At 38.9% G+C, this 24,848-nt stretch overlaps 1 protein-coding gene across 3 annotated transcripts in view; it reads left to right on the top strand.

Moving 5' to 3' along the window:
• The first annotated feature begins 292 nt into the window (after positions 1 to 292).
• TARBP1 (tRNA guanosine 2 -O-methyltransferase TARBP1) overlaps positions 293 to 24,848 on the top strand; it is a 36,748-nt gene continuing 12,192 nt past the window's right edge. For all 3 annotated transcript variants that reach the window (XM_071739002.1, XM_071739001.1, XM_071739000.1), the window contains exons 1-20: positions 293 to 1,167; positions 1,246 to 1,343; positions 2,506 to 2,575; positions 3,451 to 3,599; positions 4,690 to 4,742; positions 7,440 to 7,541; positions 8,532 to 8,663; positions 9,606 to 9,702; positions 10,520 to 10,609; positions 12,368 to 12,494; positions 13,286 to 13,382; positions 14,202 to 14,362; positions 16,742 to 16,839; positions 17,170 to 17,331; positions 18,695 to 18,873; positions 19,477 to 19,732; positions 19,817 to 20,005; positions 22,727 to 22,926; positions 23,068 to 23,139; positions 24,164 to 24,284. In XM_071739002.1, the coding sequence (XP_071595103.1) occupies positions 312 to 1,167; positions 1,246 to 1,343; positions 2,506 to 2,575; positions 3,451 to 3,599; positions 4,690 to 4,742; positions 7,440 to 7,541; positions 8,532 to 8,663; positions 9,606 to 9,702; positions 10,520 to 10,609; positions 12,368 to 12,494; positions 13,286 to 13,382; positions 14,202 to 14,362; positions 16,742 to 16,839; positions 17,170 to 17,331; positions 18,695 to 18,873; positions 19,477 to 19,732; positions 19,817 to 20,005; positions 22,727 to 22,926; positions 23,068 to 23,139; positions 24,164 to 24,284 (3,309 nt within the window). In that variant the 5' untranslated portion in view covers positions 293 to 311. The remainder of the gene's footprint in view (positions 1,168 to 1,245; positions 1,344 to 2,505; positions 2,576 to 3,450; positions 3,600 to 4,689; positions 4,743 to 7,439; positions 7,542 to 8,531; positions 8,664 to 9,605; positions 9,703 to 10,519; positions 10,610 to 12,367; positions 12,495 to 13,285; positions 13,383 to 14,201; positions 14,363 to 16,741; positions 16,840 to 17,169; positions 17,332 to 18,694; positions 18,874 to 19,476; positions 19,733 to 19,816; positions 20,006 to 22,726; positions 22,927 to 23,067; positions 23,140 to 24,163; positions 24,285 to 24,848) is intronic.

Raw genomic sequence — 24,848 nt, 5'->3', positions numbered from 1 at the left:
TGCTCAGCCTTTGCTCAGCATCCATCGCGGGGGGGGGTACTCCACACCGTGCATCTGCATCCCTGAGGGGTGCAGGGCACCGCACCACGGCCCCTCCGAGCCAGCGCCTTCCAGACCTTGTGCAACATCCCCCAGAACTCCCTTGACTCCTACCCCCGTCCCCCAGCCACTCGCACCCCCGAGCCGCACCTGAGCCCCCCACCGCCCTTTGGGAGCCCGGGGCTGCCCCTCGCCACACGCGTCCCCTCCGCGCCCCGCCTGTCCCCGCTTGCGCAGGCGCGGAGCTCCCCTTCCCCGTCCCCCCGCTGAGGATGGAGGTGGTGCTGGCCGACGCGTTGCTCTCCCGTTGCGGGGACCCCGCTGAGGTGTTGCGGGCTGTTTGCTCCCCGCTGTCGGCCGAAGGCGCGGAGGCTCTGCGTCTCCTCCTCCAGCGCCTGGCCGCGGGCTGCCCGCTGCTACCGCCGGGCGAGGCCGAGGCGGAGGCTCTGCGGAGGGCCGCTTGGGAAGTGGCTCTGGAGCGGTGCCGGCCGCTGCTGTGCGGCGGGGAGGCCGGGGTGTGCGGCGGGGAGCGGGTGCGGGTGGTCCGGGCGGCGCGGGGAGCGCTGCGGCATTGCGTGCAGCTGTGCGGGGCGCCGCTGGCGGGGCGGCTGGCGAGGGACGCGCTGGCGGAGCTGGCGGCGGGCGGCGGGGCGGGCGCGGAGCTGGCGGCGGTGGAAGCGCTGGTGGCGGCGGCGCCGCGGCTGGAGGAGCCGGAGGTGTTGGCGCGGTGCGTGGCGGCGGCCCTGGAGCTGGTGCGGGAAGAGGGAGAGAGGGAGGAGGAGGCGGCGGCGGCGGTGGCCGGGAGGCTGCTGCCGGCGCTGGGAGGCAACGGGGCGGCTCTGCCGCTGGTCTGGGAAGGGCTGCTGGGGGAAGGAGAACCGCCGCGGGCCGGGCCGGTGCTGCTGGCTCTCAGCGCCCTGGCGGACGCGGTGCTGCCGCGGAGCCCGCATGGAGCGGGTTCGGGGGTGGACGCGCGGCTGTGCCCGCGGTTCTGGAGGGTGGTGCAAGGGGGCCTGACGGAACGGGACGGGCTGTGCCGCAAGCGGGCCCGCTACCTGCTGAAGAGAGCCCTGGACCTGAGCGGAGGGCAGCGGGCAGAGCTGCGGTGCCCCCCGGACGGCCCAGACGGTACGGCGGGGGCTGGAGGGAGGTGGAGCGGCTGGGTAGGGCCGAACGGCGTGGAGAAAAGTTTGTTATTCTTCCTAGAATCGAGTCTGTTCTGGTGGTGTGCCGAGGAGAATGAGAAGCTCCTGCAGTTCTGGGAAACTTACATTTTGATCATGGAAACTTTGGAAGGAAACCAGGTAGGGAGCACCCTCAAATGGACGCCTGTCCGAGGGAGAGGGGATGACTTCCTGCTGGCATCCGTGCTGCAGGTGTTCTGACTGGGGAAAACAACCTGCAAGCTTGGTGATGGAGGGTGCCTGAGTATTAAGAGGAATATTTTTATTAATAATTTTAAAAGCTTAAAATGTAGCAGGTGTAATCCATTTGGAGTGAATTCAGAACTCTTCACTGTTCTGGTTAGAGCTGTGGATTGAACCAAAAAAGGAAAAAAAAACCCTGGATTGCAGCTGATTGTAAGCCCATGGGTAGCCTGATTCCTGGTAAAAATCAGGCTGTTGCACTTAAGCACAGAATGTTTAGGTTGGAAGAAACCTCCAAGATCATCCAGTCCAACCTGTGACCAACACCATAATCTAACTCCTAACCCATGTCCTTAAGGACCAGGTCCAAACGCCTTTTCAGTGCCTCCAGGGATGGTGACACCACCACTGTCCTGGGCCATTCCACTGCCTGACAACCCTCTCAGTGAAAAAATATTGCAGAAGAGGCTGTTTCCCTCCTTATTCCAACCTCCTTTAAGGTAGCTGAAGAGAGCTCTAGTGTCTCTCAGCCTCCTCACTTAATAACCTCTCTTTGGTAAAGGGGACCACATCCATATAGCAAAGCAGTTGTGGCCTTGGATGAGAAGGATTTTGACTTAGCAACTTGGCATAAAGATTTCTCTTGGCTTCAGGCTTCCATAATTGTATTGTGGTGTTAAGTATTTGTTGTGACTCTCTCCTTGTAGTATTTCATTTGGACGTAATTGTCCTGTAACTGAGAAAAATAGTATTCACTAAATGTTTAATTTTAGAGATTTGTGCTGGTTGGCTTTACTTTTGGTGAATAGGATGATTATTTATTAAGAAGCATTTTTCTTGTAATAGAGTTGCATGGAAGTATCAGTTTTTCTTGAGTGCTACACTACCACCAAGTGTTACATGCCAAGTTCACAGAATCACAGAATTTTCCTGGTCAGAAGGAACAGCAGCACGGATGTTGCAGGTTTATTTAAAAGCAGTTTATTGCCACCTTTTATATCAATGCTACTGACAGTAAATCCTAGCCCGTGAGTAAGAGACAGTTCCTGTGTTTGAGAAGTAAACTGACTACTTATATTACATCTGATTTGAATTTCAGATACATGTCATAAAGCCAGTATTACCAAAACTGAACAGTTTATATGACCATGCTATATCAGGGGAAAAAGGTAAGATACAACTTTTTCTGAAACATCTCCCAAATATTGGGCAGTCAAGTCACACTTTTTTTTTTTTTTCTTGCTGTTTTGTTCAGAGCTTTTTGGTACATTTTGCTTTCAAATTAGAGGTTTTCTGGGTGACTAATTCAATTTTTGTGGGTCTGCTATATGAAGACATTGCTTGGCAGACATACACAGGCAGTGGTCCTCTGCTCTGAGAAGAAGAAATCTTAGTATAAGTATATGCTGATTGCTTACTGTGTTAGCTTAAAAAAAAAAATTTTTTTTTTTTTTGCAAACCCAACTAAGTAGGTTTTTTTCACTACATTTTGCTTCAGGTAACAAAAGCAGAGATTTTTTGGGTGGGTCATATGAGCCAAGTCACCTGAACAACTCCTATAAAAAGGAGGAAAAAAAAATTATCTCCTTGGAAGAAGGGAGAGAAGAAATGAAATGAATGCTGGAACATGTTGAAGAATATAATGTCATCTTCTGCAAAGCAAAATATAACACATCTTATTAGGTAGTGCAAGATGTTAGAGATTTTTAAAGTGGGAAGACTGTTAATGTGAAAGTGTTGCAGGTGAGTACAAAGTCAGTATGAGGAGAGTTGCAGGAAAAAGGACATGGTTTTTGCACTTGTTAGCATTTTAATTTACTAAAATTTAGAGGACAAATTTTGAAAGCCGTGTTAATAAATATTTTCTTTGGGATTGGAGATTTAGCAGAGTATGTTTATAAATCTGATCTCTATAACCATCTTCTTGAAATGCCCTGTTAACTGACTATGAGGATGTCCAGAATGTTGGTAACTTTTGTGTCAGTGTGTTACTGTGTCACTGTCATTTCTGTGTCAGTTCACAAGAATTTGCTTTTGTTACCAGGTTGTTGGTTGTTTCACCCATCCTGGCACATGTGCATTTATAAACGAATGTTTGAGAGTGAGAATAAAACCTTGACAAAGGAAGGAGTTCTTCATTTTCTGGAGCTTTGTGAATCAAAGCACCTTCCAAATGCACTTGACTTTTCAGAGGTAAGGGTGTTGCTTTTACTTGCCAGAACAAACAGATGTTCTAATTTATGATGTGTTTTAAGCCTGATTGCCTCAATAGTGTTGTAATTAGACATGTTCTGCAAAAGTGCCCTCTTATTTTGCTGTGCAAGTGATAGCAATGTTTGTAAGTGGTGTCAAAAATATAATTACATGAAAAGAGGCCAGCCTATGGGGAATTTCAAACTAATTTTCAAACTAATGCTTTCTAATTGAAGTTGGACCTTTATTATTGAGATTTGTTATCAGAAGTTAAATTCTCACAGGGATGATTGCTGCTTCAGATTTTCAGAGCCTTCTGAACTGCTCCAAAATTATTAATTAACATTAATTGACTGAAAGTTTTGGATGAATCTGGTCAACAGACTTCATCTGTGCACATTGTCTGCTATTCAGCAATGGATGTTGAAGATCCATTGCTAAATAATAAGGTGAACATCTCTGTATTGTAATCAGCATATTGCTGTATCCTGCTGAAAACTGCATCTCAAAACATTCCATATGTGGGATGAAATATTGCAAATTTAAAGTTCTTATTTTATTTTTTTTTAATAGCATCATGTGTAGGTTTACTCCCCAACCAGTCTGCACCTTAGTAAGGAATTATTTGTGTTATACTTTTATGTCTTTCTTTTCTCCTTAATAGAAATGTTGCACTCAGAGGTTAACACTGCTGATTTATACAAACTAAGTCAGCCTCTTGATGACTTAACTTAAAATCCAATCAACTTTAAAATGCCCTCAAAATCTTTCTACTTGTGCTGACCCCTACTCGTTATTTTTTTTTAAGTTGAAATATATATTTTCTCCATCTGTTTCCCGAAAGGATTTCTTGCTGTCTGCACCTCTCACAATGTTCTGTGAAATGTACCTAATGAAAATGTTACTTTCTTTAACCTTTGGCTCCCTCTTTAGTTTCCACCTCATTTTTGCTCCTCCTATTTAATACTAGCAAGGGTATTCTCTAATGACTTAGGCTGTCACCTTTCTGGTGAAATAGATCTAATTAGCCTTTATGTAACAGTGCCTTTTAAGTGTACATTTAGTTATTGTTCTTGTTTTGTCTTACCAGTTTATTATTGGACCATTAATGGATGCCCTCTCAGAAAGTTCCCTCTATAGCAGGTAAGCCACTGATTATTTTTTAAAAATGTAATGTGGGAAAAGTATTTTACTAGTACTGGCTTGAGTATATGGGTAAAATCTTGGATGAAGAAAAACATATTAATAAACAGTGTTGCTAAACTCCCTGACAGGTAAAGAATTTTTCAGGAAAGGTAGGTGGCTGAGTAAGATGAAGTTGGTTCAGTGTTATCCTAGTAGTAACAACATAAGGATGCCTTATACATAAAGACAGGGTCCTGTTTTATACCTGGTGATGAAATGTTAATTTGGAAATCAAGTGAAATATGATAAATCAATAACTTTGTGAAGTATTTTTTTTATAGTCTCATTTTCTTGCCACACGGAAAGAAGGGTCTGTTCTGATTATTGCCAGTTCATAACTAATTGGTGTTTTTTCAACAATGCTTGATTATTTGGGGAAATTTTAGGAAATTAACACTTTGTCAGAGGAGACTATCATGGTTTTAGACAGTAAGTAGGTGACAGATGCTCTCTGTTAGTCCCCACTACCCCCCAAGGAGAAGATGAAGAAGGAAATAAGGGAGAGAAACTTTGAGTTAAAAGAAAAAAGTAGGGTAGGTTTAATGAAGTAGAAATAGTGAATTACAAATTTATATAAAATATGTAAATATGGAACTCCCCCTCCTCAGTTGCTAATTACTTTCCAACTGGAACAGTCCCACATTAGACTGGGCAGCAGATGGGGGTGCCCAAACCCAGGGTCAGATTGCAACAGTCTCAGAGCAACCAAGTATTGCTCATAGGTCCTGTTTGGGAAGGCAGAAGGTGACCTGTCCTGGGGAATCATAGAATAATTTGAGTTGGAAGGGACCTCTAAAGTCATCTGTTCTAACCCTGAGCAGTCAGCAGGGACACCTTCAACCAGATCAGGTGGCTCAGAGCCTCCTCAAGCCTCACTTTGAACATCTCCAGGGATGAGACCTCAACCACCTCCCTGGGCAACTTCTTCTATTTTTCCTCTATCTTCATGATAAAGAACTTTCTCCTAACATCCAGTCTAAATCTACTCTTTAATTTAAAACCATTGCCCCTCATCCTATCACTCCAGCCCCTTGCACACAGTCCCTCTCCAGCCTTCCTGTAGCCCCTTCAGGTACTGAAAGGTCACTCTTAGGTCTCCCTGGAGCTTTCTCTTCTCCCTGGAGCTTTCTCTTCTCCCTGGAGCTTTCTCTTCTCCCTGGAGCTTTCTCTTCTCCCTGGAGCTTTCTCTTCTCCCTGGAGCTTTCTCTTCTCCAGGCTGAACAACCCCTCAGCCTCAGCCCCCTCAGCTTGTCTTTGTAGGAGAGGTGTTCCAGCTCCGTGACCATTTTCATGGCCTCCTCTGGACCTGTTCCATCAGCTCCATGTCCTTCCTGTACTGAGGGCTCCAGAGCTGGATGCAGTACCCCAGGTGAGGTCTCACCAGAGCAAAGTGGCAGAATCCCCTCTCTCAATCTGCTGGCCACATTTCTTTGGATGCAGCCCAGGATGCCACTGGCCTTTTGGGCTGCCAGCACACACCACTGGCTCCTATCCAGCTTTTCATCCACCAGCATCCCCCAGATCCTTTTCTGCTGGGCTGCTTTCTAAACCCTCATCCCCCAGCCTGTACTGGTAGTGTGGATTGTTCTGAACCAAGGTACAGGACCCTGCACTTGGTCTTGTTGAACCTCCTGGGGTTCACCTGGGCCCAGCTCTCTGGTTTGTCCAGGTCTTTCTGGCTGACATCCCATCCCTCTGGCTTATTGACAGCACCACTCAGCTTGGTGTCACCTGCAAACCTGCTGATGGTGCACTTAGTCCCAAGGTCTATATTATGGATGAAAATATTAAACAGTACAGGTCCTAGTACAGACCCCTGAGGGACACCACTTGTCACTGGTCTCCATCTGGACTTCAAGCCATTGACCACAACCTTCTGTATGCAACCATTCAGCCAATTCCACTGAACAGTCCATCACCAAATCTGTATCTTTCCAACTTGACAAGTAGGGTATTGTGGAGGACCATGGTAAAAACCTTGCAGAAGTCCAGGTAGATCACATCCATAGGTCACCCTGTGTCCATGGATGTAGTTACCCTATCACTGGAAGCCACTAGGTGTGTCCTTCTAGGAGGATCTGCTCAATGATCTTGCCAAGCACAGATGTGAGGCTGTGACAGGTCAGTAGTTCCTAGGATCCTCCTTACCACCCTTCTTAAAAATAGGTGTAATGTGTCCCTCCTTCCAGTCCCCAGGGACTTCTCCTGACTGCATGGCTTTTCAAATATCATGGAGAGTGGCTTGGTGACTCCTTCTACCAGTTCTCTCAAGACTCTGGGAGGGATCTCATCAGGTCCTATAGACTTGGGTACATTCAGGATCCTCAAGTGGTCGTGAACCTGATCTTCACATAGAGGTCCCCACCTTGTGATTTTTGTTGGTGTATGTAGAGGAGGGTGCATGCTTTGACTATACCAAAAACACAGAAAGTTATTACAGTTCAAGTCAAGCTGTCTGAGAGAAAACTAAAATCTCATGACTGATGCTAATGATCCATGGAGGATGAAGGTTGGTGCACGTTATCTCTGTATCCAGTTGGAGCAGTCTCTGAAGTGATTTAACCACTGAAATGCACTCTTTTTTTGTTCGGGAGCAATCCTACTCTGTAGTTGTTAACATGCCAGTTGTGTCTTTGATGTTTTAAAACCCAACAGGACACCAGGCCAGTCAGTGGGAACCTGTCCTCCTTTGGGAATGAGGCTGCAGAAGTTTTTGGCTGCTTATCTCATGCTTCTTCCAGAAGAAGAAAAGGGTATGTTTCAATATCATAGTTGTTTTTGGGGGTTTTTTTGCTTGTTTGTTTTTGTTCGTTTTTTTTTTTTTTTTAGATAAAAATTCCAAATAAAAATCACAGACCTGTTTTCCATGTTGTATAAATATTTACCACTGTTTTTATACATTACTTGAGATAAAAAAGGAGTAGTTCTCCTTGTAATGGTGAAGTTGCCAGAGAAGAGAGGTCTTCAGAGGTTTTGAGGGGTGCTGCAGTATTAAACTACAAATTTGTTTTAGGGGCAGGCTTACTTTTTTATTAAAAAAACCCCAAAAGGTGATCAGCATTTTCAGATTCTTCTTTCTTTATTTGTCAGCACAGATAACCCTGTGCAGAGCAAAATGTTTGGAACTATTCTTTTTTGGCTTTGTGAATTTTGGAGGGTTTCTGTTTGTGATTTTTGGTTCGGGTTATTTTCTTGGGGTTTTTTTAACCCATCTGCCACACTTTGCCATTCAAAAGAGTGAGTCCAAGTGCTGAAGAGGAAGCTGAAGAGTTCTTTTATTGTGAGGTTGGATGAAGAAGGAATTTCTGAGATTGAGCCTACATGAACAAAGGAAAGAGCAGCTTTTGACAGAATTTAATATGTGGTCTGATTTAATAGGAATTGTTGCTGTCTTGTTGAGTCTTACTTTGACCATGCCCCCATCCATCAAACTGGTAGAATCACTGTATACTTGGGTGTCATCACAAGGGCTGAGTACCAGCTTAAAAAAGCTTAAAAAAGACATTGTCTAGTGCTCATTGTCTAATGCAGATCCCCAAAGCCAAAATCAGGTTTATTTTTTTGTTGCATCCTTATCCTGACAGACTTAACTTGGAATGTGCCTTTTTTCATTGAAATAACTAAGAAATTATTGTTTTTTAGAAATGATCGCAGAAATGATTTAGAAATATTGGGGTCTGTGTCATTTAAATGCACTTGAGAACAAGAAATCACTCTGGATGGTTTGTTTTGTTTAATTTAAGGCAGTTTCCTGTTAAAATTTATTCAGAAGATGACAAGCAGACACTGGTGTGCTGTTCCCATTTTATTTCTTTCCATGGCTCTGGCAAATATCCCTGCATGTAAAGTGCTGGGCACTGAAGGACTTCATGCTTTAAGGTAAAATATATGTTCTTACAGACTTCTTTCAAATAAATTGAATTGCCAGAACTTCATTCATGTTTGTTACTTCAAGGAGGAGGTGATGGTTGTGCATGGGAGGATTCTATCTCCTTTATGTCCAATTCACAGAAGAAAGCAATTTAAGAATGGATGTTTTATAACACTGTGTGACTTTAAAAAATCAGTATTTTGTATTTCAGTCCCTTGTCATCACTTTTTTTTTTTTTTTTCCCCATATTATATCATTTGGTCTTCCATAATTCCTAACTGTTATCTATCAAACTTCTTTCTTTTCTAATTGTATTAAAAATTTACTTCATGGCAGTTGAGGCTATATTGGGAGACAGCCCATAAAACTGAAAAACTTGTAAATAAAGGGCTAAGTTCTTGGCATGTGCAATGTCTTTAATCACACCTGTATGTTCCTAAGTATCCACTTTCTCTTTCTAGAGCCACTAAAAACCAGTAATTATTCCAGTTGAATCAAATCTGAGCTTTGAATTAAAATCTTATTGGTGGTTGAAGGAATATTGGATAAAAGTAATAAAGTGAGACACTCCTCTGCTGATAAAAGTCTACAAAAAAAATGAAAGAAAACGTCAAGAGTGAGGATTTTATTACTGTATTTGTTACAGTTAGCAATGCAAATATTAGTTTGGAAAGAGGTGATCCTGGGGATTGTTCCTTCAGTTGCCTTTGTTCTACATTGCCTCCTCCTGCTTACTTGAGTTTTAATACCATATTTTGAAAGTACATTTAGTAGTCAGCTTGGTTCTGTGTTTGATGCTGTCCCATCAGGTAGTGATTGTGTAATACACACAATATTAGTAGAATATGTTTGTTAAAGGCAATCTAATGTATTTTAAGTGGTTAATAATTGGTAAATACATGAAAATGTCTTAAGTGTGTGTTTTCTGCAGCATACTTTCCCCTTTGCAGGGATGTCCTCCAGTGCACTATGATTACACATCAGATTTTGTTGCGTGGAGCTGCTCAGTGCTATCTCCTTCAGGCAGCTTTGCATTTGACAGATGTGGTGAGTTTGGTTTGTTGGTTTTTTTTTTAATTCATTTTCTGGTGTAATACAAGTACACTAACACAGCATAAGCAGTATTAAAAAATTCCTAAATACAGCATGGAACAACTGATTTTGCTGCACCTGCAATTTTTTTAGTGACTGAAAAATTGTGTAATATAACTATCAGAATGCTTCTCTTAGCTTCTAGCTTTAATAACTTTATTTTTCATTATCTTTTTTATTTTTTTATGTGTGGTTTTCATGTATCAATTATGGAACAGTATCCTATTATCATATCTACTGTATAAACTTAGATTTTAAATGGACTTTTCTGAAATACCTCAGAGAATAAAAGCATTCATAACACCAAAATGCTAAAGCTGCCATTAATGTTGAAATAGGAAGACCTTAATATTCATGGATTTGGCTGTCTTATAAGGCACTTTCATTCTAGATGAGGAAACTGCCTTTCATGTTCTGTGCTGTGTCCTTAACTTGTCTTAGCAGGATTTCCTTTTGGAAATAGGGAAATAATTTGCTGTAGCCACTCTTACTCATTTATGTGCATACAAAAGGTGTCATCAGTGCATAGCACTATTCTTCTGGTCATTCATTACCCTTCAGATAGATATTAATACTTGGAAAAATGAAATTGGGTTCCATGGTGATGTTAAATTGGTCCAAAAGATGGCAAAAATATGTCAGTCACAGAAAGGAAAGTTCAGTTTCTTTTTTCTGAAACTGCCTGTTGACAGCAAACCTACTGAGTTGTTATATAGATGTTCTCTGTTGTCTATTGTGTTGGTAACTATTTTATCTTAATTGATTTCTTCAGGAGAAAGTGTCCCTTCCAGAAGTTGCAAACTTTCTTCTGTCCCTGAGACCAGAGGAGTCCCTCAGGAGAGATACTCTGTTATGGATGGAGGTGAGAACTGAAGCTGGTTCTGTGTTCATCAGGCATTTTTAATACCTATACCAAAACATGTTTTAATATTGCTCATTTTTAGGTAATATTTAATTTATTTATTAGTTATTATATAAATATTTAAATAGCTGGGTACTTTTGCAATAGTACATTCTGGAATTTCTGGATGTGAAATCCTAGTGGATTTGTTTCTCTTGAAAGCTATGATTATTTTTATTTATGGATTGATTTAAATATAGAGGGGTTAAAGTCAACCCTAAACAAATTATTCAGCAGGTTCAACATGGAAGAATTCTAAGTGATTGAAAATAAAGTGAGGTAGCTGGTGAGAAAAATAAGACTTCTGTCTTTATGCAGAAATGATCAGTTTTGCAGAAGAAAAAAGCTCTGTTTTGAGGCTGAGGTTTTCCTGAACTCTTTCAGAGCTGTTACACCCCAGTTCATTGTGTTTCCTGGAGTTTATTTCAATTTTGCAGCTGTTAGTTGTAACTGTATTGAAATGTGAATCAGAATCTGGTTGTACTCAGACCTCTGGTCCTTAAGAGACTTCTGTGTTTACATCACACTCCTGGTCTTCTGCCCCCTTTGCCAAGATGATGGGACCTAAACCTGCTATTTGTAAACCTGTAGTAGCACCTGTAGTAGCACCTGTAATCTTTCCCATCAGGAATCCATGCTCAGTCTTCCAGGTGGTTGGTAAAATGATGGAGAGAGTGCAAAGCAGGGCACATTATGGAGTCCACAGAGGCACAAATTTGCCTTCTTTCTATACTTTTATTAAAGATACCAGGTGGATGTAACATACTCAGTTAAAGCTGCTCTTGCTCATCAGATTTATGGGCAGTCTGTTCTCTGTATTTTATGTATTCTCCTTGTGGCAATTTCCTTCTCAATTCTGCTCAACTATTTTTTGCAAAATTATCATTTGATGGAAAAGAGCCCTACTTTCTAAGTTTGTTTTATCCTTAGAAGAACAGTCTGCTGGTATGGTGTGTGTTTCCTCTTCTTCTAGTTCTGGATTACTATCCAAAATAATGTGCATCCAGAAACTCTCTAAATGGGCCTAAATAATTGTGTTAAGAGCAGCTTCTGGCTTGCATGTTGTTTGGATGAACCCAGCATGACAGGGTAATAGCAGAGGGAAAAATGTACCTGTACCAATTGTACATTTAAAATTTCCAGAGGATGTGTGCTTTATGTCCTTGCAAGATGCAAAATGCCATGGAAGAGCCTTCAAGAAGAAATCTTTTCATATATAGGAAATGCCAGAGCCAATTGAATGCATAGCAGTATTGTTGTATTGCTATAGTTGGATAGCAATGTAATGATAAAAAAGTATTTTTTGTGTAGTGCCCTTTTGTTGTGTGTCCTCCACTTTGGATTCTATTTTATTGATTTTTGGTATAAAAGTTTTTTTAAATCAAAATATGCATCTCTCACTGGGCAACACGTTGCTGTGGGAAGTCCTTTTGAAATAACAAAAAGCAAGACTTGTAAAAATTCCCTTAAGAGGTGTTTGCTTGTTCTTATATTGGTACCAATAATAATTTGGGGGCATTCCAGAGCAACCTTTTTTGATGTTAATTAGAGGGGAATTGTCTCCTGAGCCCCAAGGCAGAGACAGTTAATAGCTGTCACTGTGTGGATTTGCTGATGTTAGAGTTTGTTTTTAAAGTGCTTTAGTGTACTGTTATTTTAGTAGTGTCTGTAAAGAGCTGTCATGTATGGTTAAACAGTAACATCCTGGTTTTAATTTAGCTTTGCAGATGGTTGCAAGTGAATGACAGGGGCTTCAGAAAGTCAATGAATTCTGAACATCAAGAAATATTATGTCAGTATGTACACAGCCTGGTGGGAAAGTACCTTAAGACACCACCATCTGAAGGTAAGTTAAATGTTTGTTAAAAATTTATCTTAAAAATATCTTTATATAAAAATCTACAAAAATCCTTTGGATTTAGAAAGAGCTCTATGTAATTCCATGGCAGACATCTGGTGTTTCACTTTTACATGTGGTGTTTGTAGTTTGCTGGTTTGATGTAAATCTTGGCTTATAAGCAGCTCTGAGGAGGGAAAAAATAATCAGCCATATCCAGCTGCATGAACTGGACCTCCAAATTCTGTTGTTTTTCCTAAATTCCCAAGGCCAAAAATACACCAGTCAAAAAACCTAAAGCCAGCTTATGTACTCTCTTAAGTAACAGTTTTCTAGGCATGCTGTAGTCCTGCATAAAAGATAGATGAAATGTTCTTTTTATTTCATTTTGATTGAATAGTTTTAGTTCTTCATATAACTTTTAGCTGCTCAAAATCACAACTCATGTTTCTAATGAAGCATATGTTATTGATTAACTTCATTTGCATAAGGTAATGTACTTATAAAAGCAACAGGAAAGTCTGTTGGGAGCTGCTATGTAATACAACACATTGCCTAAAAATTATTTCAGCATAGAGGCTAATGAGATAAATCTCTGAGGTGTAAAGGAAAAACAGTTGTGTTTGATTTTTGTATCTAGACAAAAGAATACAAAAATTTAGTAGTCATGTTCTTGTTAGCATTGGTTGCTTTCATGCTACTGATTTATTTTAATTCGTTATAAACCCAAAAGTTTTAAGAATTAATATGAAGGTATTTTTTTTTAAGTACTGTGGAAACCTTAAAATATCTTTAATCAGGAGAAAATTGCTTTATGCCTGACTGGTTTGAAGCTAAGCTTGTTGCAACAATGATTCTATTGGCTGCAGATGTGGAGCAGATGAGGAATGAGTATAGGTAAGTAAGCAAGAGTTTATTTTACATTTCTTTCTTTTCCCTCCACTCCTGCATATCTGGCAGAAGCCTGATCAAGTCAGGAAGTTCTCCATTTCTCTCTGTCATGGCTTTTCTCATGGTTTAGCAGTCTGGGTGGACCAAAAGCCAGAGGACAGAACTTCTCTCTATTACCCCCCTCTCCACCCTCCCAAGGGAGGAGTGAGGATGAAAGACTTAAAAATTGGATATTAAAACTGAAACAGGTTTCACAACAGGGAGAAGGCAGTAACACATGGGACAAGGAACCAAAATACAAATATGTAAATATTTACATACAACCTGGGCTTGATGGCTGCAGGGATGGGTGCCTGAGGGGCCCTTGTGCCAGGGCCAACTCAGGATGGGGCTCTACAGCTCTTTCCAGCACCCTCTGGGTGTGGATTTTGGGGAGCTGATGGTTAAAGGAGCACAGGGGAACAGCAGTGAACCAAGAAATGGGTGAGAGAGAGGAGAGGCTGCTGATCTGCTTGGCTTTTGTAGAGTATGGGCAGGAAATTGGGGGTGAACATTGATCCCTTAAGGTCCTGAGATCCTCTTCTTTAGTTCCTTGTTCTGCTACCAAAATTTATCCTGGTCCACTCAAACTATGCCAACTTTTGCTCATCCTGATGATGCCTCAGACCTTGTCCAACTCTCACTACAAACATCCTGGGTCATATTTCTAAAGAAACTTCATTGACTTGGAAACCTGTGTCCTGTTTATTTCCATAAGGGTCTTCAGCACTTAAAGGCAGATACTCAGAAGAAGACTTTCTTTTTTTAATTTTTGTTTTTGTGTAGTGGAAAAAGCAACATAGAATGGATTGAACTAGAGACTTTCTTGAACCCTCTTCTGGATGTCTTGATGAAACTTGGCAGTAATGCTTACATACCAACACTGAAAACAGATAAAAGCCTACAACTTCTCTTGAAGTTATTGCAGAGTTCCCATAAACAAGATGGTTAGTGATATCTTCAGTATACTCTGTCTTATATTAATTATAGTCCAACTAAAACTAAGGCAATTAATGTTTTAAGGCTATAGCCTTAAGTATATTGTCAAATATATTGTCAAAGTATTACTAGCCTAGAAATGGTAAATGTAAAAGTTGACCATCTGGCATATCTGTTGCAAAACTGAGCTGTGGGTCCAGTCCTACAGGAGCTATTTAACCATAGCTTTTTTTTTTTTTTTTTTTTTTTTTTTTAAATGAAGGTGTCCGAAGGACTGGGCAGTGAGAACGTGGAAAGTCCCTGAGGAAGCAATTGTTACCTATTAGGGTTAGATTAGCAGTTAATTAAAATGTGGAGAATGTGACCTTATTACAAATATTTATAGGCTTATTCTGTGCCAATGTAAGGATTCCATAAATCATTCAGACATCAAAAAGCCAGCACAGAAACCCAGCCTAACCTGCTTAGTGCTCCAGATTCAGCCAGAGCCTGCCCTGGGTGCATAAAGTGTTTCTTCTAGGTGCATTTTTTTCTGAGTTAACTGGTAGATACTTCAGGATGCCTCTGGTTATCTCACAGTATTAGACTTGGTTGCAATAGGCATGTTTAGGTCACTTATTTCAATGAAAAAGCAAGAGGGGAAGAGGTGTCTGCTTAGGCACAAGGCTGATAATCTGACTGTCTGGGATTTTTGGTCTCCCACAGATTCAGCTTTTTAACTTGTAGACCTTTCAGGAGAATCTCAACAAAAGCTATGGAGTCCTTAATACTTTTATTTAACTTGGTTGTTTTGTAACCAGAAAAGATCTATAATTTTTTTTTTTCCTGAGAGCAAGTGAAAAATTGCATTACTTTTGTAAATTAGGATGCTGAACTAGCACAAGAGGGATCTTGGCATTTGGTTTCTACTTCCCCAGATTTTTTGGAGATTTTTATTTTATTTTTAATAACATAAAATGTAAGAACAGTTTTGAAGAAGAAAGGAAAGCTTGCAAAACCAAAAATAATAACAATTGGGAAATATTTAAGAATAATAGGAATAGAATAGAATAGAATAGAATAGAATAGAATAGAATAGAATAGAATAATATGGATAGAATAGGATATATTCTAGCCTATAGAATAGGCTGCACTGCATGCTGAAAGCCATAGCATTTTTTTGCACGTTTTGCTGTCTGTACTCTTGTTAGACTTTAACAGTAATTATATGCTAATGACTTTTTTGGTAGTATTACAGAGCCCTGAGTAGTGACTTGAATTTGGCTGTCTGATGTGTTTATGTAAAGAATTTCTGAATTTTAATTGCAGGAGTTAGATTAGTGATTTGAGACATAATGGAATGTGGTGATAACCTGACATAGTTAAACTTTGTTCTAAATAAATTAAGCATTAGAAATGCAGTCCAGGGAGCTCTTTTAAGAGAAGATTGGAAGTGCAGTAAGTACAATATAGATCTGAAATATCTGGAAATACATTCTTTTATATTTCTGCCTTTTGAAGGTCTTTCACTTCATGACAATTTCGCTACATAAAATCTAAGTCAGGGTCAGCCTCAGAAAAAATCCAGCAGAGTAACTCTGGGTAACTCTTCTACATACTGAAACTAAAAATAACTGATATTTTAGAACAGGGTGGTCATGCTGAGCATGTTACCTCAATTTTCATATTGATAAGTTATTTCTTTGCCTTTCAATTAGCCCTTGCCTGTGAAACACAGATTGGAGCACACTTGTGGTTAAATTTGTTTTACTAGAGTGACCTACTCTCCATGTGTGATTTTGTGTTATTTTGTGACATGCTATGCACATGTTATACTTTTAGCCAAGCTCTTCCTTAGAGAAAGTGTTGCATTTCCTGTGTTTTATTTAGTCTGATGCCAGGAAGCTATTTGGCTGAAATCTTGTAAGATTACTCTATATCCAAAGCTGGATTGTTTCTAAACAGACAAAACCAAACCCAACCAAACACCAGTTTTCACTCCTGTACAAATTACAAATGGTTAACTGCATTTTTATTGCATACAATAATTGCTGGGTATGGAAACTTCTGTATTAAAAGGTAAGTTCAGTAATAAACTGTCCAGAGGATTGAGAATACCATGAAAGTATTTGCTAGAAGTTGCAAAATTTGGTCTTCTGGTGTTGGGTGAGTTTTGGTCCACTAATTCATGATAGGGTTCAGGAAATAATATCATCTGGTTTGGTTCAGCCCTATGGCTTAGAGTGCTGAAGAGTAGGGAACTATTTTAATGTAGTCTTTGGTGTTTACATACTTACTACTGTATAACTTTCACTCTGTAACTTAATTAAATCTGCATGATCTAATTAATTTCTGTAGCCAAGGTGTATCTCTGTATGTTAATACTGATTTTTTTCCTTTTTACACAGATGGGGTAATGGTTTTTATCCTGAAGTCTCTACTGACACCCATGGAGAGTATTCTTCAATTTCTTCTCCGCCGGCTTACTACAAATGAGTTGAACACTGTAAGAAGTCACTAGGAAGCATTCTTTGGTGTGGTTTAAATTGCTAACTTGATTTACCAGTGTTCCTAGCTTTCCAATCAAATCTATAAACACCTAGAAAGTAAATTTGTTAATTTAGTAAGGACTTTATTTAGATAGACTATTGGGAAGAAGGGACGAGACCAGGGGAGTTTGAAAGGAAGAGCCAACTGTAGCAAGGAGATGGACAAAGTGTAAAGTGGCATTTTTTGAAGTGGCTGTTTGGCTTCTACCCTGATTGTTACTGATGGTTTCCTTTCTTTCCAGTAATTATTTTAATGCTTCAGTTTACCTTTGTTTCCTCCTTTTTAGGTTGGTGATCTGGATCGTTGTGATCTGTATTTAGATCTGATTCGAGAGATGGTGAATTTGGGCTTGAAAGTCACCTGGGAGAAAGCACAATCCCTCAAAAATTTCATTTTGTGCCTGGCAAATGCATCTATTCGTAATCTTCAGGAGAGAAATTGTGAAGAGGTAATTTAACATTATTTACGACAGTAAATATGAGTGTAAACCAAATCAGTAAATACTGCTTTAAAAAAATAAGTTGAAAATAGTTTAGTTTTAGTTATATACCATTTAGATTATATATAAGATACTGTAATTACAACTTAGTGTACAAATAATTATATTTTTATTATATTTGTAACATAATACATTAATGTAAACTTACTGAAGAATAAAATAGGACCAAGGTTGTGTGAACATGCATGTGTGTGTGTATCTATCCTAACACATACTTGTCCTTGGTTGGGGATCAGAGTTACTGAGGAAGTTACTGTGAAATGAAAATGTTCTTTCTGTTCGTGATATGTTGAATTTCCAAGCTAGAACATAAAGAGAAAAAGAAATTGCAGAACTCAACTTTGGCTTTTTCATTTAATTATGCTCATTATTCCATGGATGTATGTATGAGGCTAGTATATCTGAGACAGATGTATTTTCAAAAGGTAAAGAAACACTATCTTCTACTAAAGGAGTTTATTTAAATGAAGATTTGTTGGGCAGTATTATCTTTGGTATTTTATAGGTAGAATTGTTGCTTAAAATCAGTTAATAACACATTTAAAAGTTTATAAGCATTTGATTAGCTAGGTTTACTTACCTGAGAAAATGAAGAGCAAGACTTCATTTTTATTTTTCCTTTGGTTATGTGAATTATGTGTTCCAATGTGAACATTTTATGGTTCAAACTTAGTGTTTATTTGGGACATTTACCAACATCTCTTGAACTCAGTGGAATTATGTTGTTATGATGATTTCTTCAGCTGCACACAGAGTACATCTTCAGTTTAATAAGAAAAAAGGAAATGCTGGGCAATTACAGATGAGAAAAATATTTTCTGCACTATAGATAGCTGAAAGTCACTCTATGTAAATAGTATTGAGCTTTTACTATTATTAGGGACCTCTACTATTGCCTTTTTTGTAGGTGTTGTGACCTTTTAGCCTCTTGGAGCAGTTAAATTGTCACATTTCAAATTTTAACTACCTTATTGCATTGGGTTTCTCACTGTGTGAACCTGATCCTTTTTCTGATTCCTGCCCAGCAATATTTCTTAACCAGTGCCTGGCAAGACAGAAAGAAGTGTTCCATCACAGACAAGCCAGGTGCCTGCACTTAAGGAGTAATTTTGCAAGGTTTATTCTGTCTTGTGATTAATTGCACTTGAGGCATAGGGTAAGAAATTAGGAAAGGAGAAGGATACAGAGTTGCTACCACAGGATGTTTGATGTGATACAAATAAGAGTATTATCAAATGTATTAGTAGCTTATTTGTACCCTGTTAGAAGAAATCCCTGCATGCTTGTTTATGTATTTTTTTATTTTAATTAGGAGCCAGCACTTAAGGATCAAATTAAGAAGGTGTCTAGCATGGCTTCACTTACAGTAGTTTGTGAGATGATGGGTCAGATTCCTGAAGCACACCTTGTGGATGCTCTGAGGAGATTTATTTCCTGTTGGCCATTCAATGAAGTGTTAAAGAAGCCATCTCATACTGCAGAAAGTAGCAGGTAGGTCTGTGCTACAGCTTCAGTAATTCTCCAGAATAAATCTGATTAGCAGGGAGCAGTAATTAAGATGCTGGCTTTTCTTTTGATAACTGTTAATCTGTTAACTTTTTTTTTTTATATAAGGTAAAAATGAAGAATGTTCAACACAAACTATTCATTTGGTTGCTCTTTTGACTTAACATTCAGGTTTTAGAAAAGTAAAGCAGCTGTAATGGATCAGACCTAAGGTTCTTTTGCTCAGTCCTCTGGTGCTATGAAGCTGTAATTTGAACATTGCTGATGCCAGCTTAAGTATAAATACACTGCACAGACCCATAGCATGCAGGCCAGCCAATTTAGATTCACTGAATACTCTCCCAGATGTTTGGCTAGTGAGGCTGCCTGAGCTCAGAACTGATTTTTTTTTTTGTGTGTGTTTGTGTCTGCAAAAACTTTATTTCTAATTTTCTCTTCGACGAACTTGTCCAGTATCCCCTTGAGCCTGTGTGTAAATTGTAGCATCTTGAAGAAGTGAGTTTATATACTTCAGGTGTTCCTGGTGGAGTGGGAATGTGCAGGAGAAGTTAATACAATATATATCCAAGAACAATATTTTCCTTACAGCTCATGTGAAGAGACAGCATCTCAAGGATGGGGCAGGATTGTTGCACGCTACGTCCGGGACCAATGGATTTGCCTTCGTTTCATTTTAAATTTATTTCCAACTCTGTCTCAAGGGAATGAAGACAATTCAGAAATACTATCATCTACAGCTGAAAAGTCAATAAAAATTCTAGAGCTGGCACTAGAAGCCTTAACTATTCTTCCTTCAGACCAAGTTTTACCTGTGTTTGCCTGCATGAAAGTCCTTGTTCCCAAGGTAAAATACAAAACAGCTGCACAATATTATTAGTTTTGGGGGTGGTTTTTGTCAAAGGTAACCATTCTGTCTTTTTGTTTTCAGCTTCTGCAGTCAGCAGAGTCTCTCTGCATAGAAGCATTTGATTTGGCTTGGAAAATCATATCCTCTTTGAGCAACACACAGCTAATCTTTTGGTCCAATCTAAAAGCTTTTGTTCAGTTCATCTTTGACACTGAGGTTTTAGCTGTTGCTGCAAGAGCAAAGGGTCAAGCATATGAAAAAATTAAAGAGGTCAGTTTAAAAATTCTTCTTTAGGAAGTGGACAAAAATGTTATCCTGATCTGAAAATGTGTTTTACTTTTTTTTTCCTTTTTTCAGCTATTGTCTTTTGGTCCTTATTTTGTTTTTACATTATGCACCTACCCCTGAATATTTTGTTCAGGATTTGCCACCTGAACTCTCACAAACTATTAACATTCTGGACAAATTATTCCTTTATCTAATAGTTTTTTATTACTACTTCTAAAATAATCCTAGGGTTTTTTCTGTTTTGTTTTTTTTTTAGCTTCTGAACTAAAATCAAATCAAATTCAGTTATCTAATTTCTCATCAGTTAAATATTTGTGCCAAACAGTCCACAATGACTGCAACATATTTACCAGAACAATAAATACATTGTAAATTAGTTACCAGTATAGATGTGTGCTTCCTCTTGTGCTCTCATGTGCTGCATTGCAGAAAAATTGCATTAGGAAGGGCTGCAGTTTTGCCTTGGAGTCATCATAATGAGCTCTGTCCTGGTGTCACTCTCATAACTGTAAATATCAAACACATCAGCTTTGTTTCCAGCCCAGACCCTACAAAATTATTTTGCAGTAAAATATAGAAAACCTGACACTTCTTAGCCAGTTAAAATTGCAGTGACATCTCTGTGTTACCCTTTAGTATCTTAAAAAAAATAGCCCCATTTGTTTTCTCTTTCTGTTTAATAGAAAACTTCCTTCAAATGAATGTTACTGTCATCTATTTTAAACAGTAGGTAACACTTCTTGATGTGGACCCAAACCAAAATGAGACATAAAATGGTAAAATTCAGTTCTAGGAATCCTTTAGGTTTGTTTTTTTTAATGAATATCTGTAATGGCTAATTGTATGCTCAGTGTAGCAGGTTTTGAAATTTGTTTTTTTTTTTTTTTTTTCTTTGATCCTGAAATTTGTTGCAATTCTTACCAATGACTGTCTTAACTTCAGTGTTACTATTCCAAGCCTTATCTAAAGATGTGTTTTGCCCATGTTGAGAGTCTGGAGCCCTGTGTGACAGCTGTGCCATTGTCTGCAGTGGGACATTCCATGCCAGCAGGCACCCAGGAGCTAATGAAGGTCTCCTACCCCCACCCAAGGGCATCTGCTCGAGCCACCTTCTGCCCCTTCATAAGAAAATGAAGAGAAAGCTCCCAAGCAAGTGTCTCCTTCTGTATATTCTTATTGCACCCCTTGGCAGTCTCTGTTGCCATTGACCCCTTGTGCAATGGCTGAGTAGTTTTAGCTGGAGAGAAAGAAAAAATGGAGCTGCCCAGTTCTGCTTTGTCACAGAAGCATGGTTTGAATTTTGTCTATCACAGTGCACTCTGTCTTTCCAGTAAGAGGAGTTAGAAGGGATGGAACAAAGGGGTAATTTTTGAGTTAAAAAAAAAAAAAAGGGGGATGATTGCTGTGGTAAAACCCAGAATGGCTTCTGCAGAGGTGCCCAGAGCACTGTGTTCTTAGGCTTCATTTCTTCTGCTGCTTTTCTTCTTTGTGACTCATTAAAATTGTGCTAGAACATCAATATCTTACATTTATTTTGTGGGTGCTGGACTTTTACTGTGTTAATGAAACAATTGAAATATGCACCAGGATTTTGAGAAATACTCAGTAAATGTCCTGATGTTCAAGTTTGGAATTATTAGGGAAGTTGCAATGTTTTTCTCTTCATTAAAAGAAAAGTTGGAGTTTGTTGTAAAATGTTTCTAGGGTGCTGGGTTTTGTCATTTTGTTTTCTTTTCCAAAATTGTTTCTTCAGAGTTGAGTTCCAGGATTTCAGCTTAGGCTCTTTCTTAGCTTCTTGGTGCTTTAAGCCTCAGCAGTTCAGAGTCACTTTCTCTATAAAAAGGAGTCAAAGAAATGTCATGTTGTCAGAAGTATCACTTTGGAGCAGGGAAGAGAAGAAGCTTTGTCTTGTAAGAGCCTACTGGAAAACCATTCCCATGGACAGCTCTTAATTGGTGTTGTCTAAAAAGGAATTTACAAAAAAAACAAAAAAAACCCACCTCATCATTTTGAATCTCCCTGTCCTCTCCCAAATGCTTGTAATTTCTTGAATAAAATTATGTTGTAACTGGAATTTACTCTTGCACTTAACCTAATGAAGGGATTAGGGAAGGAAAATTTTGGGGATGTTTTCCTTGTTTTGTTTTTCTCCTTTTTGGAGAAGTCCTAGATAGCTGTTTCATATATCTCAAATATACTCTGCTCAATGACAACAAAAAAAATACAAAGACCTTTTTCTGCTTTAACTCAAATATGAACTTCCAAACTTTTGATTTCAACATGAATGTAATCCTTATTAAAAGAAGAGAATTAGTGAGATGGCTTCCTATGGAAGGAATTTTGTTTGATTTTCTTTTTTTTTTTCTCATAAATGGCTAACCAGGTTTGTCCTCACAGAAATAAGCTCAGGTGCATTATTCCAGATAACAGGTGATTCATGTGAAGGATCTGGTGTTCTCCTCCTCTAAGCAAAGATCAGTTCTAACTTCTGTGAACAGAAACATGAACTGGGGCACTTGTTGCCCTCTCACCTGCTCTTAGAATCAAAGAATTATAAATAGGTTGAAGATAGAATAATACCTAGAATAATATCTATTTTAGCAGGTCTGGTCTCCACCTGCATCCTAGATCTGCTCAGGTTAATGCTAATAATTCCAGTGCTTCTGAAAACTGGATTCTGAGTCTTTTATTTCTTCTTTTCAGATAATTTTCAAGCTTATAGATATGTCTGCCACAAAGACTGGAGTCTTCAATGTAGTCCTCACTCATTGCTGTCAATCTTGGATATTTCCCCTTGTTAATGAGAGAAGTGCCTTGACAAATCCTTTCTTAAATGCTGGAAATTATTGTGAACTTATCACTGAGGCTTGTGTCTTTGGAACTGTATTTAGGAGAGACCAAAGGTATTTAAAAAAAAAATAATCTTGTTTTATTATTTTTGTTACAATTTTATGCACTTTGTTTTCTTTTAGAAATAATTATTTAAATAACTGTTGCCTGCTGTTCTTCTAATTTTGTTGCTTTGTCTCCTTTCACCTGTGAAGACTTATCCAGGATGTGCATGCCTTCATAGAAAGTCTTGGAGAAAAATGTGCAGCAAATGTTGTTACAGAAAGGTAATGATTTTGAGGAGACATCTTAAAATATTTGGTCTGAATTGTGTCTTTGTTATGATTGATGCCACACTAGGAAGGATGCTGGTTTTGAAGTCAATTTCTTATTAGTATTCATAATCTCCTTAAATATTGGTAAAGGGTGTACATCACACTGCATTAATAATTCAAATACAAAAATGTTGAGTAATTTCAGGAAAATATCTCCCATTTGTTAACTTGACTGGAACTGAAGTAGCTACTTCCTCATTTTTAACCTCATAAAAATAAGACTTTTCCTCATCATTGTAGACCAGAGAGCTCAGAAACCTGGGTTCTTGTGCAGCCAGAAGAGGAGCTTGACTTTTTAGCATTGGTTTCAGTTCTTTTTAAGTTGCATACTTGACAATTGGTTCTGCCTGCAGTTCTTGAAAGGGGAGCATCAGCTGCTTGATCAAACTTTTATTGTGGCTTCACTCCCACCTTTTATTCAGTGGAAAAAAAGTCAGAGAAACTGTCTGTGCTTTGGGTTAGGGTTAGTAGCTGCTAAAACCTGAGTTTCTAATGTATTGCTGCTGGTTCTGGTTTAATACTCTCCAGTATTTTCTCCCAAGAAGTCAGTGCTTTCCAGATGTCTGGAAAGTTGTGACAGTCCATGGCAATGTGGTGTTTTTTAACCTATTATGTCATTAATTCTACTCCTGGCATTAATTATTCCAGATGTCCCTGAGTAATTAATAGCAATCAAGTGTTTTGAACTACAATATTTGAACACAACTGTAAGCATTAATTAGTTGTTACAAGATTACAGTTAACAAATTTTTTAAATAGAAAATTACTTTAAATACTAAGATGCTACTGAAGACCTTCAGGTAGAAAGAGATTGAACAGCCCTTAAAATTGTGGGCTTGAGTATTTGCATATTGTCTCACTACACACAACTTGTTCAAGATGATGTTTGGTGCTTTTTTATAATTTAGGAAATGCTCTTTATGTCTGAACAAGTAGAGTTTGATTTTTTTATTTTATTTTTTTTCATATTTTACAGTACATTTCGAGATGATCACTACGTCCGGGTCTGTGCAATTAAATTCCTGTGCTTGTTGGATGGATCAAATACCTTGCATAAGACATTCATGGAAGACATTTTCATCAAGCTGCTTGATAAAGTAAACTTCATTTCTCTTGGTATATAAATGTGGTGGTAGTACAGTTATTAAAACACAAATTGTTTACAGTTGACAGGATGTATTTACAGCTTTTATGTAGCCTGTCTAGATTTGTCCAGTAATTCACTTTATGAATAGAATCAAAGGAGAAGGTTGGGGTCTGATTTTCACTTGTGTTATGCATTGGCACCATTGTAAAGTCAGTGGTAAATTACTACAGCTGTAAATTACTAGAGTGGTAAATTACTACCCATGCAATTCTGGAGCTAGAGGATGCTGCTTTTGTCTGAAGAACAAGAAATGGGTGATCCTTCAGTCCTGCCTAAGAGTGCTGAATATGTGTTGTGACATTAATCAAGTAGGAAAAGTGATTTCCTTACTTGCTTAAATATGAAGTGTAGACATGAAAAAATAAAGTGTATTTGCATTTTAATATTAATACAGTACTGGTATCACCAAATAGTTTTTTTTTTTTAAAAAATTGAGGCAATAGTTTTGAATTCCCTGTATTTTGAATGCCAAAACAGAGTGTGTAAGGAAAGAATCTCAGCTATATGAGAACAT

Source organism: Heliangelus exortis, chromosome 3 (genome assembly GCF_036169615.1).
Source record: "Heliangelus exortis chromosome 3, bHelExo1.hap1, whole genome shotgun sequence".
NCBI lineage: Eukaryota > Metazoa > Chordata > Aves > Apodiformes > Trochilidae > Heliangelus > Heliangelus exortis.
The sequence above is the reverse complement of the archived record's forward strand: the minus strand, read 5'-3'. Positions and strand labels throughout refer to the sequence as shown.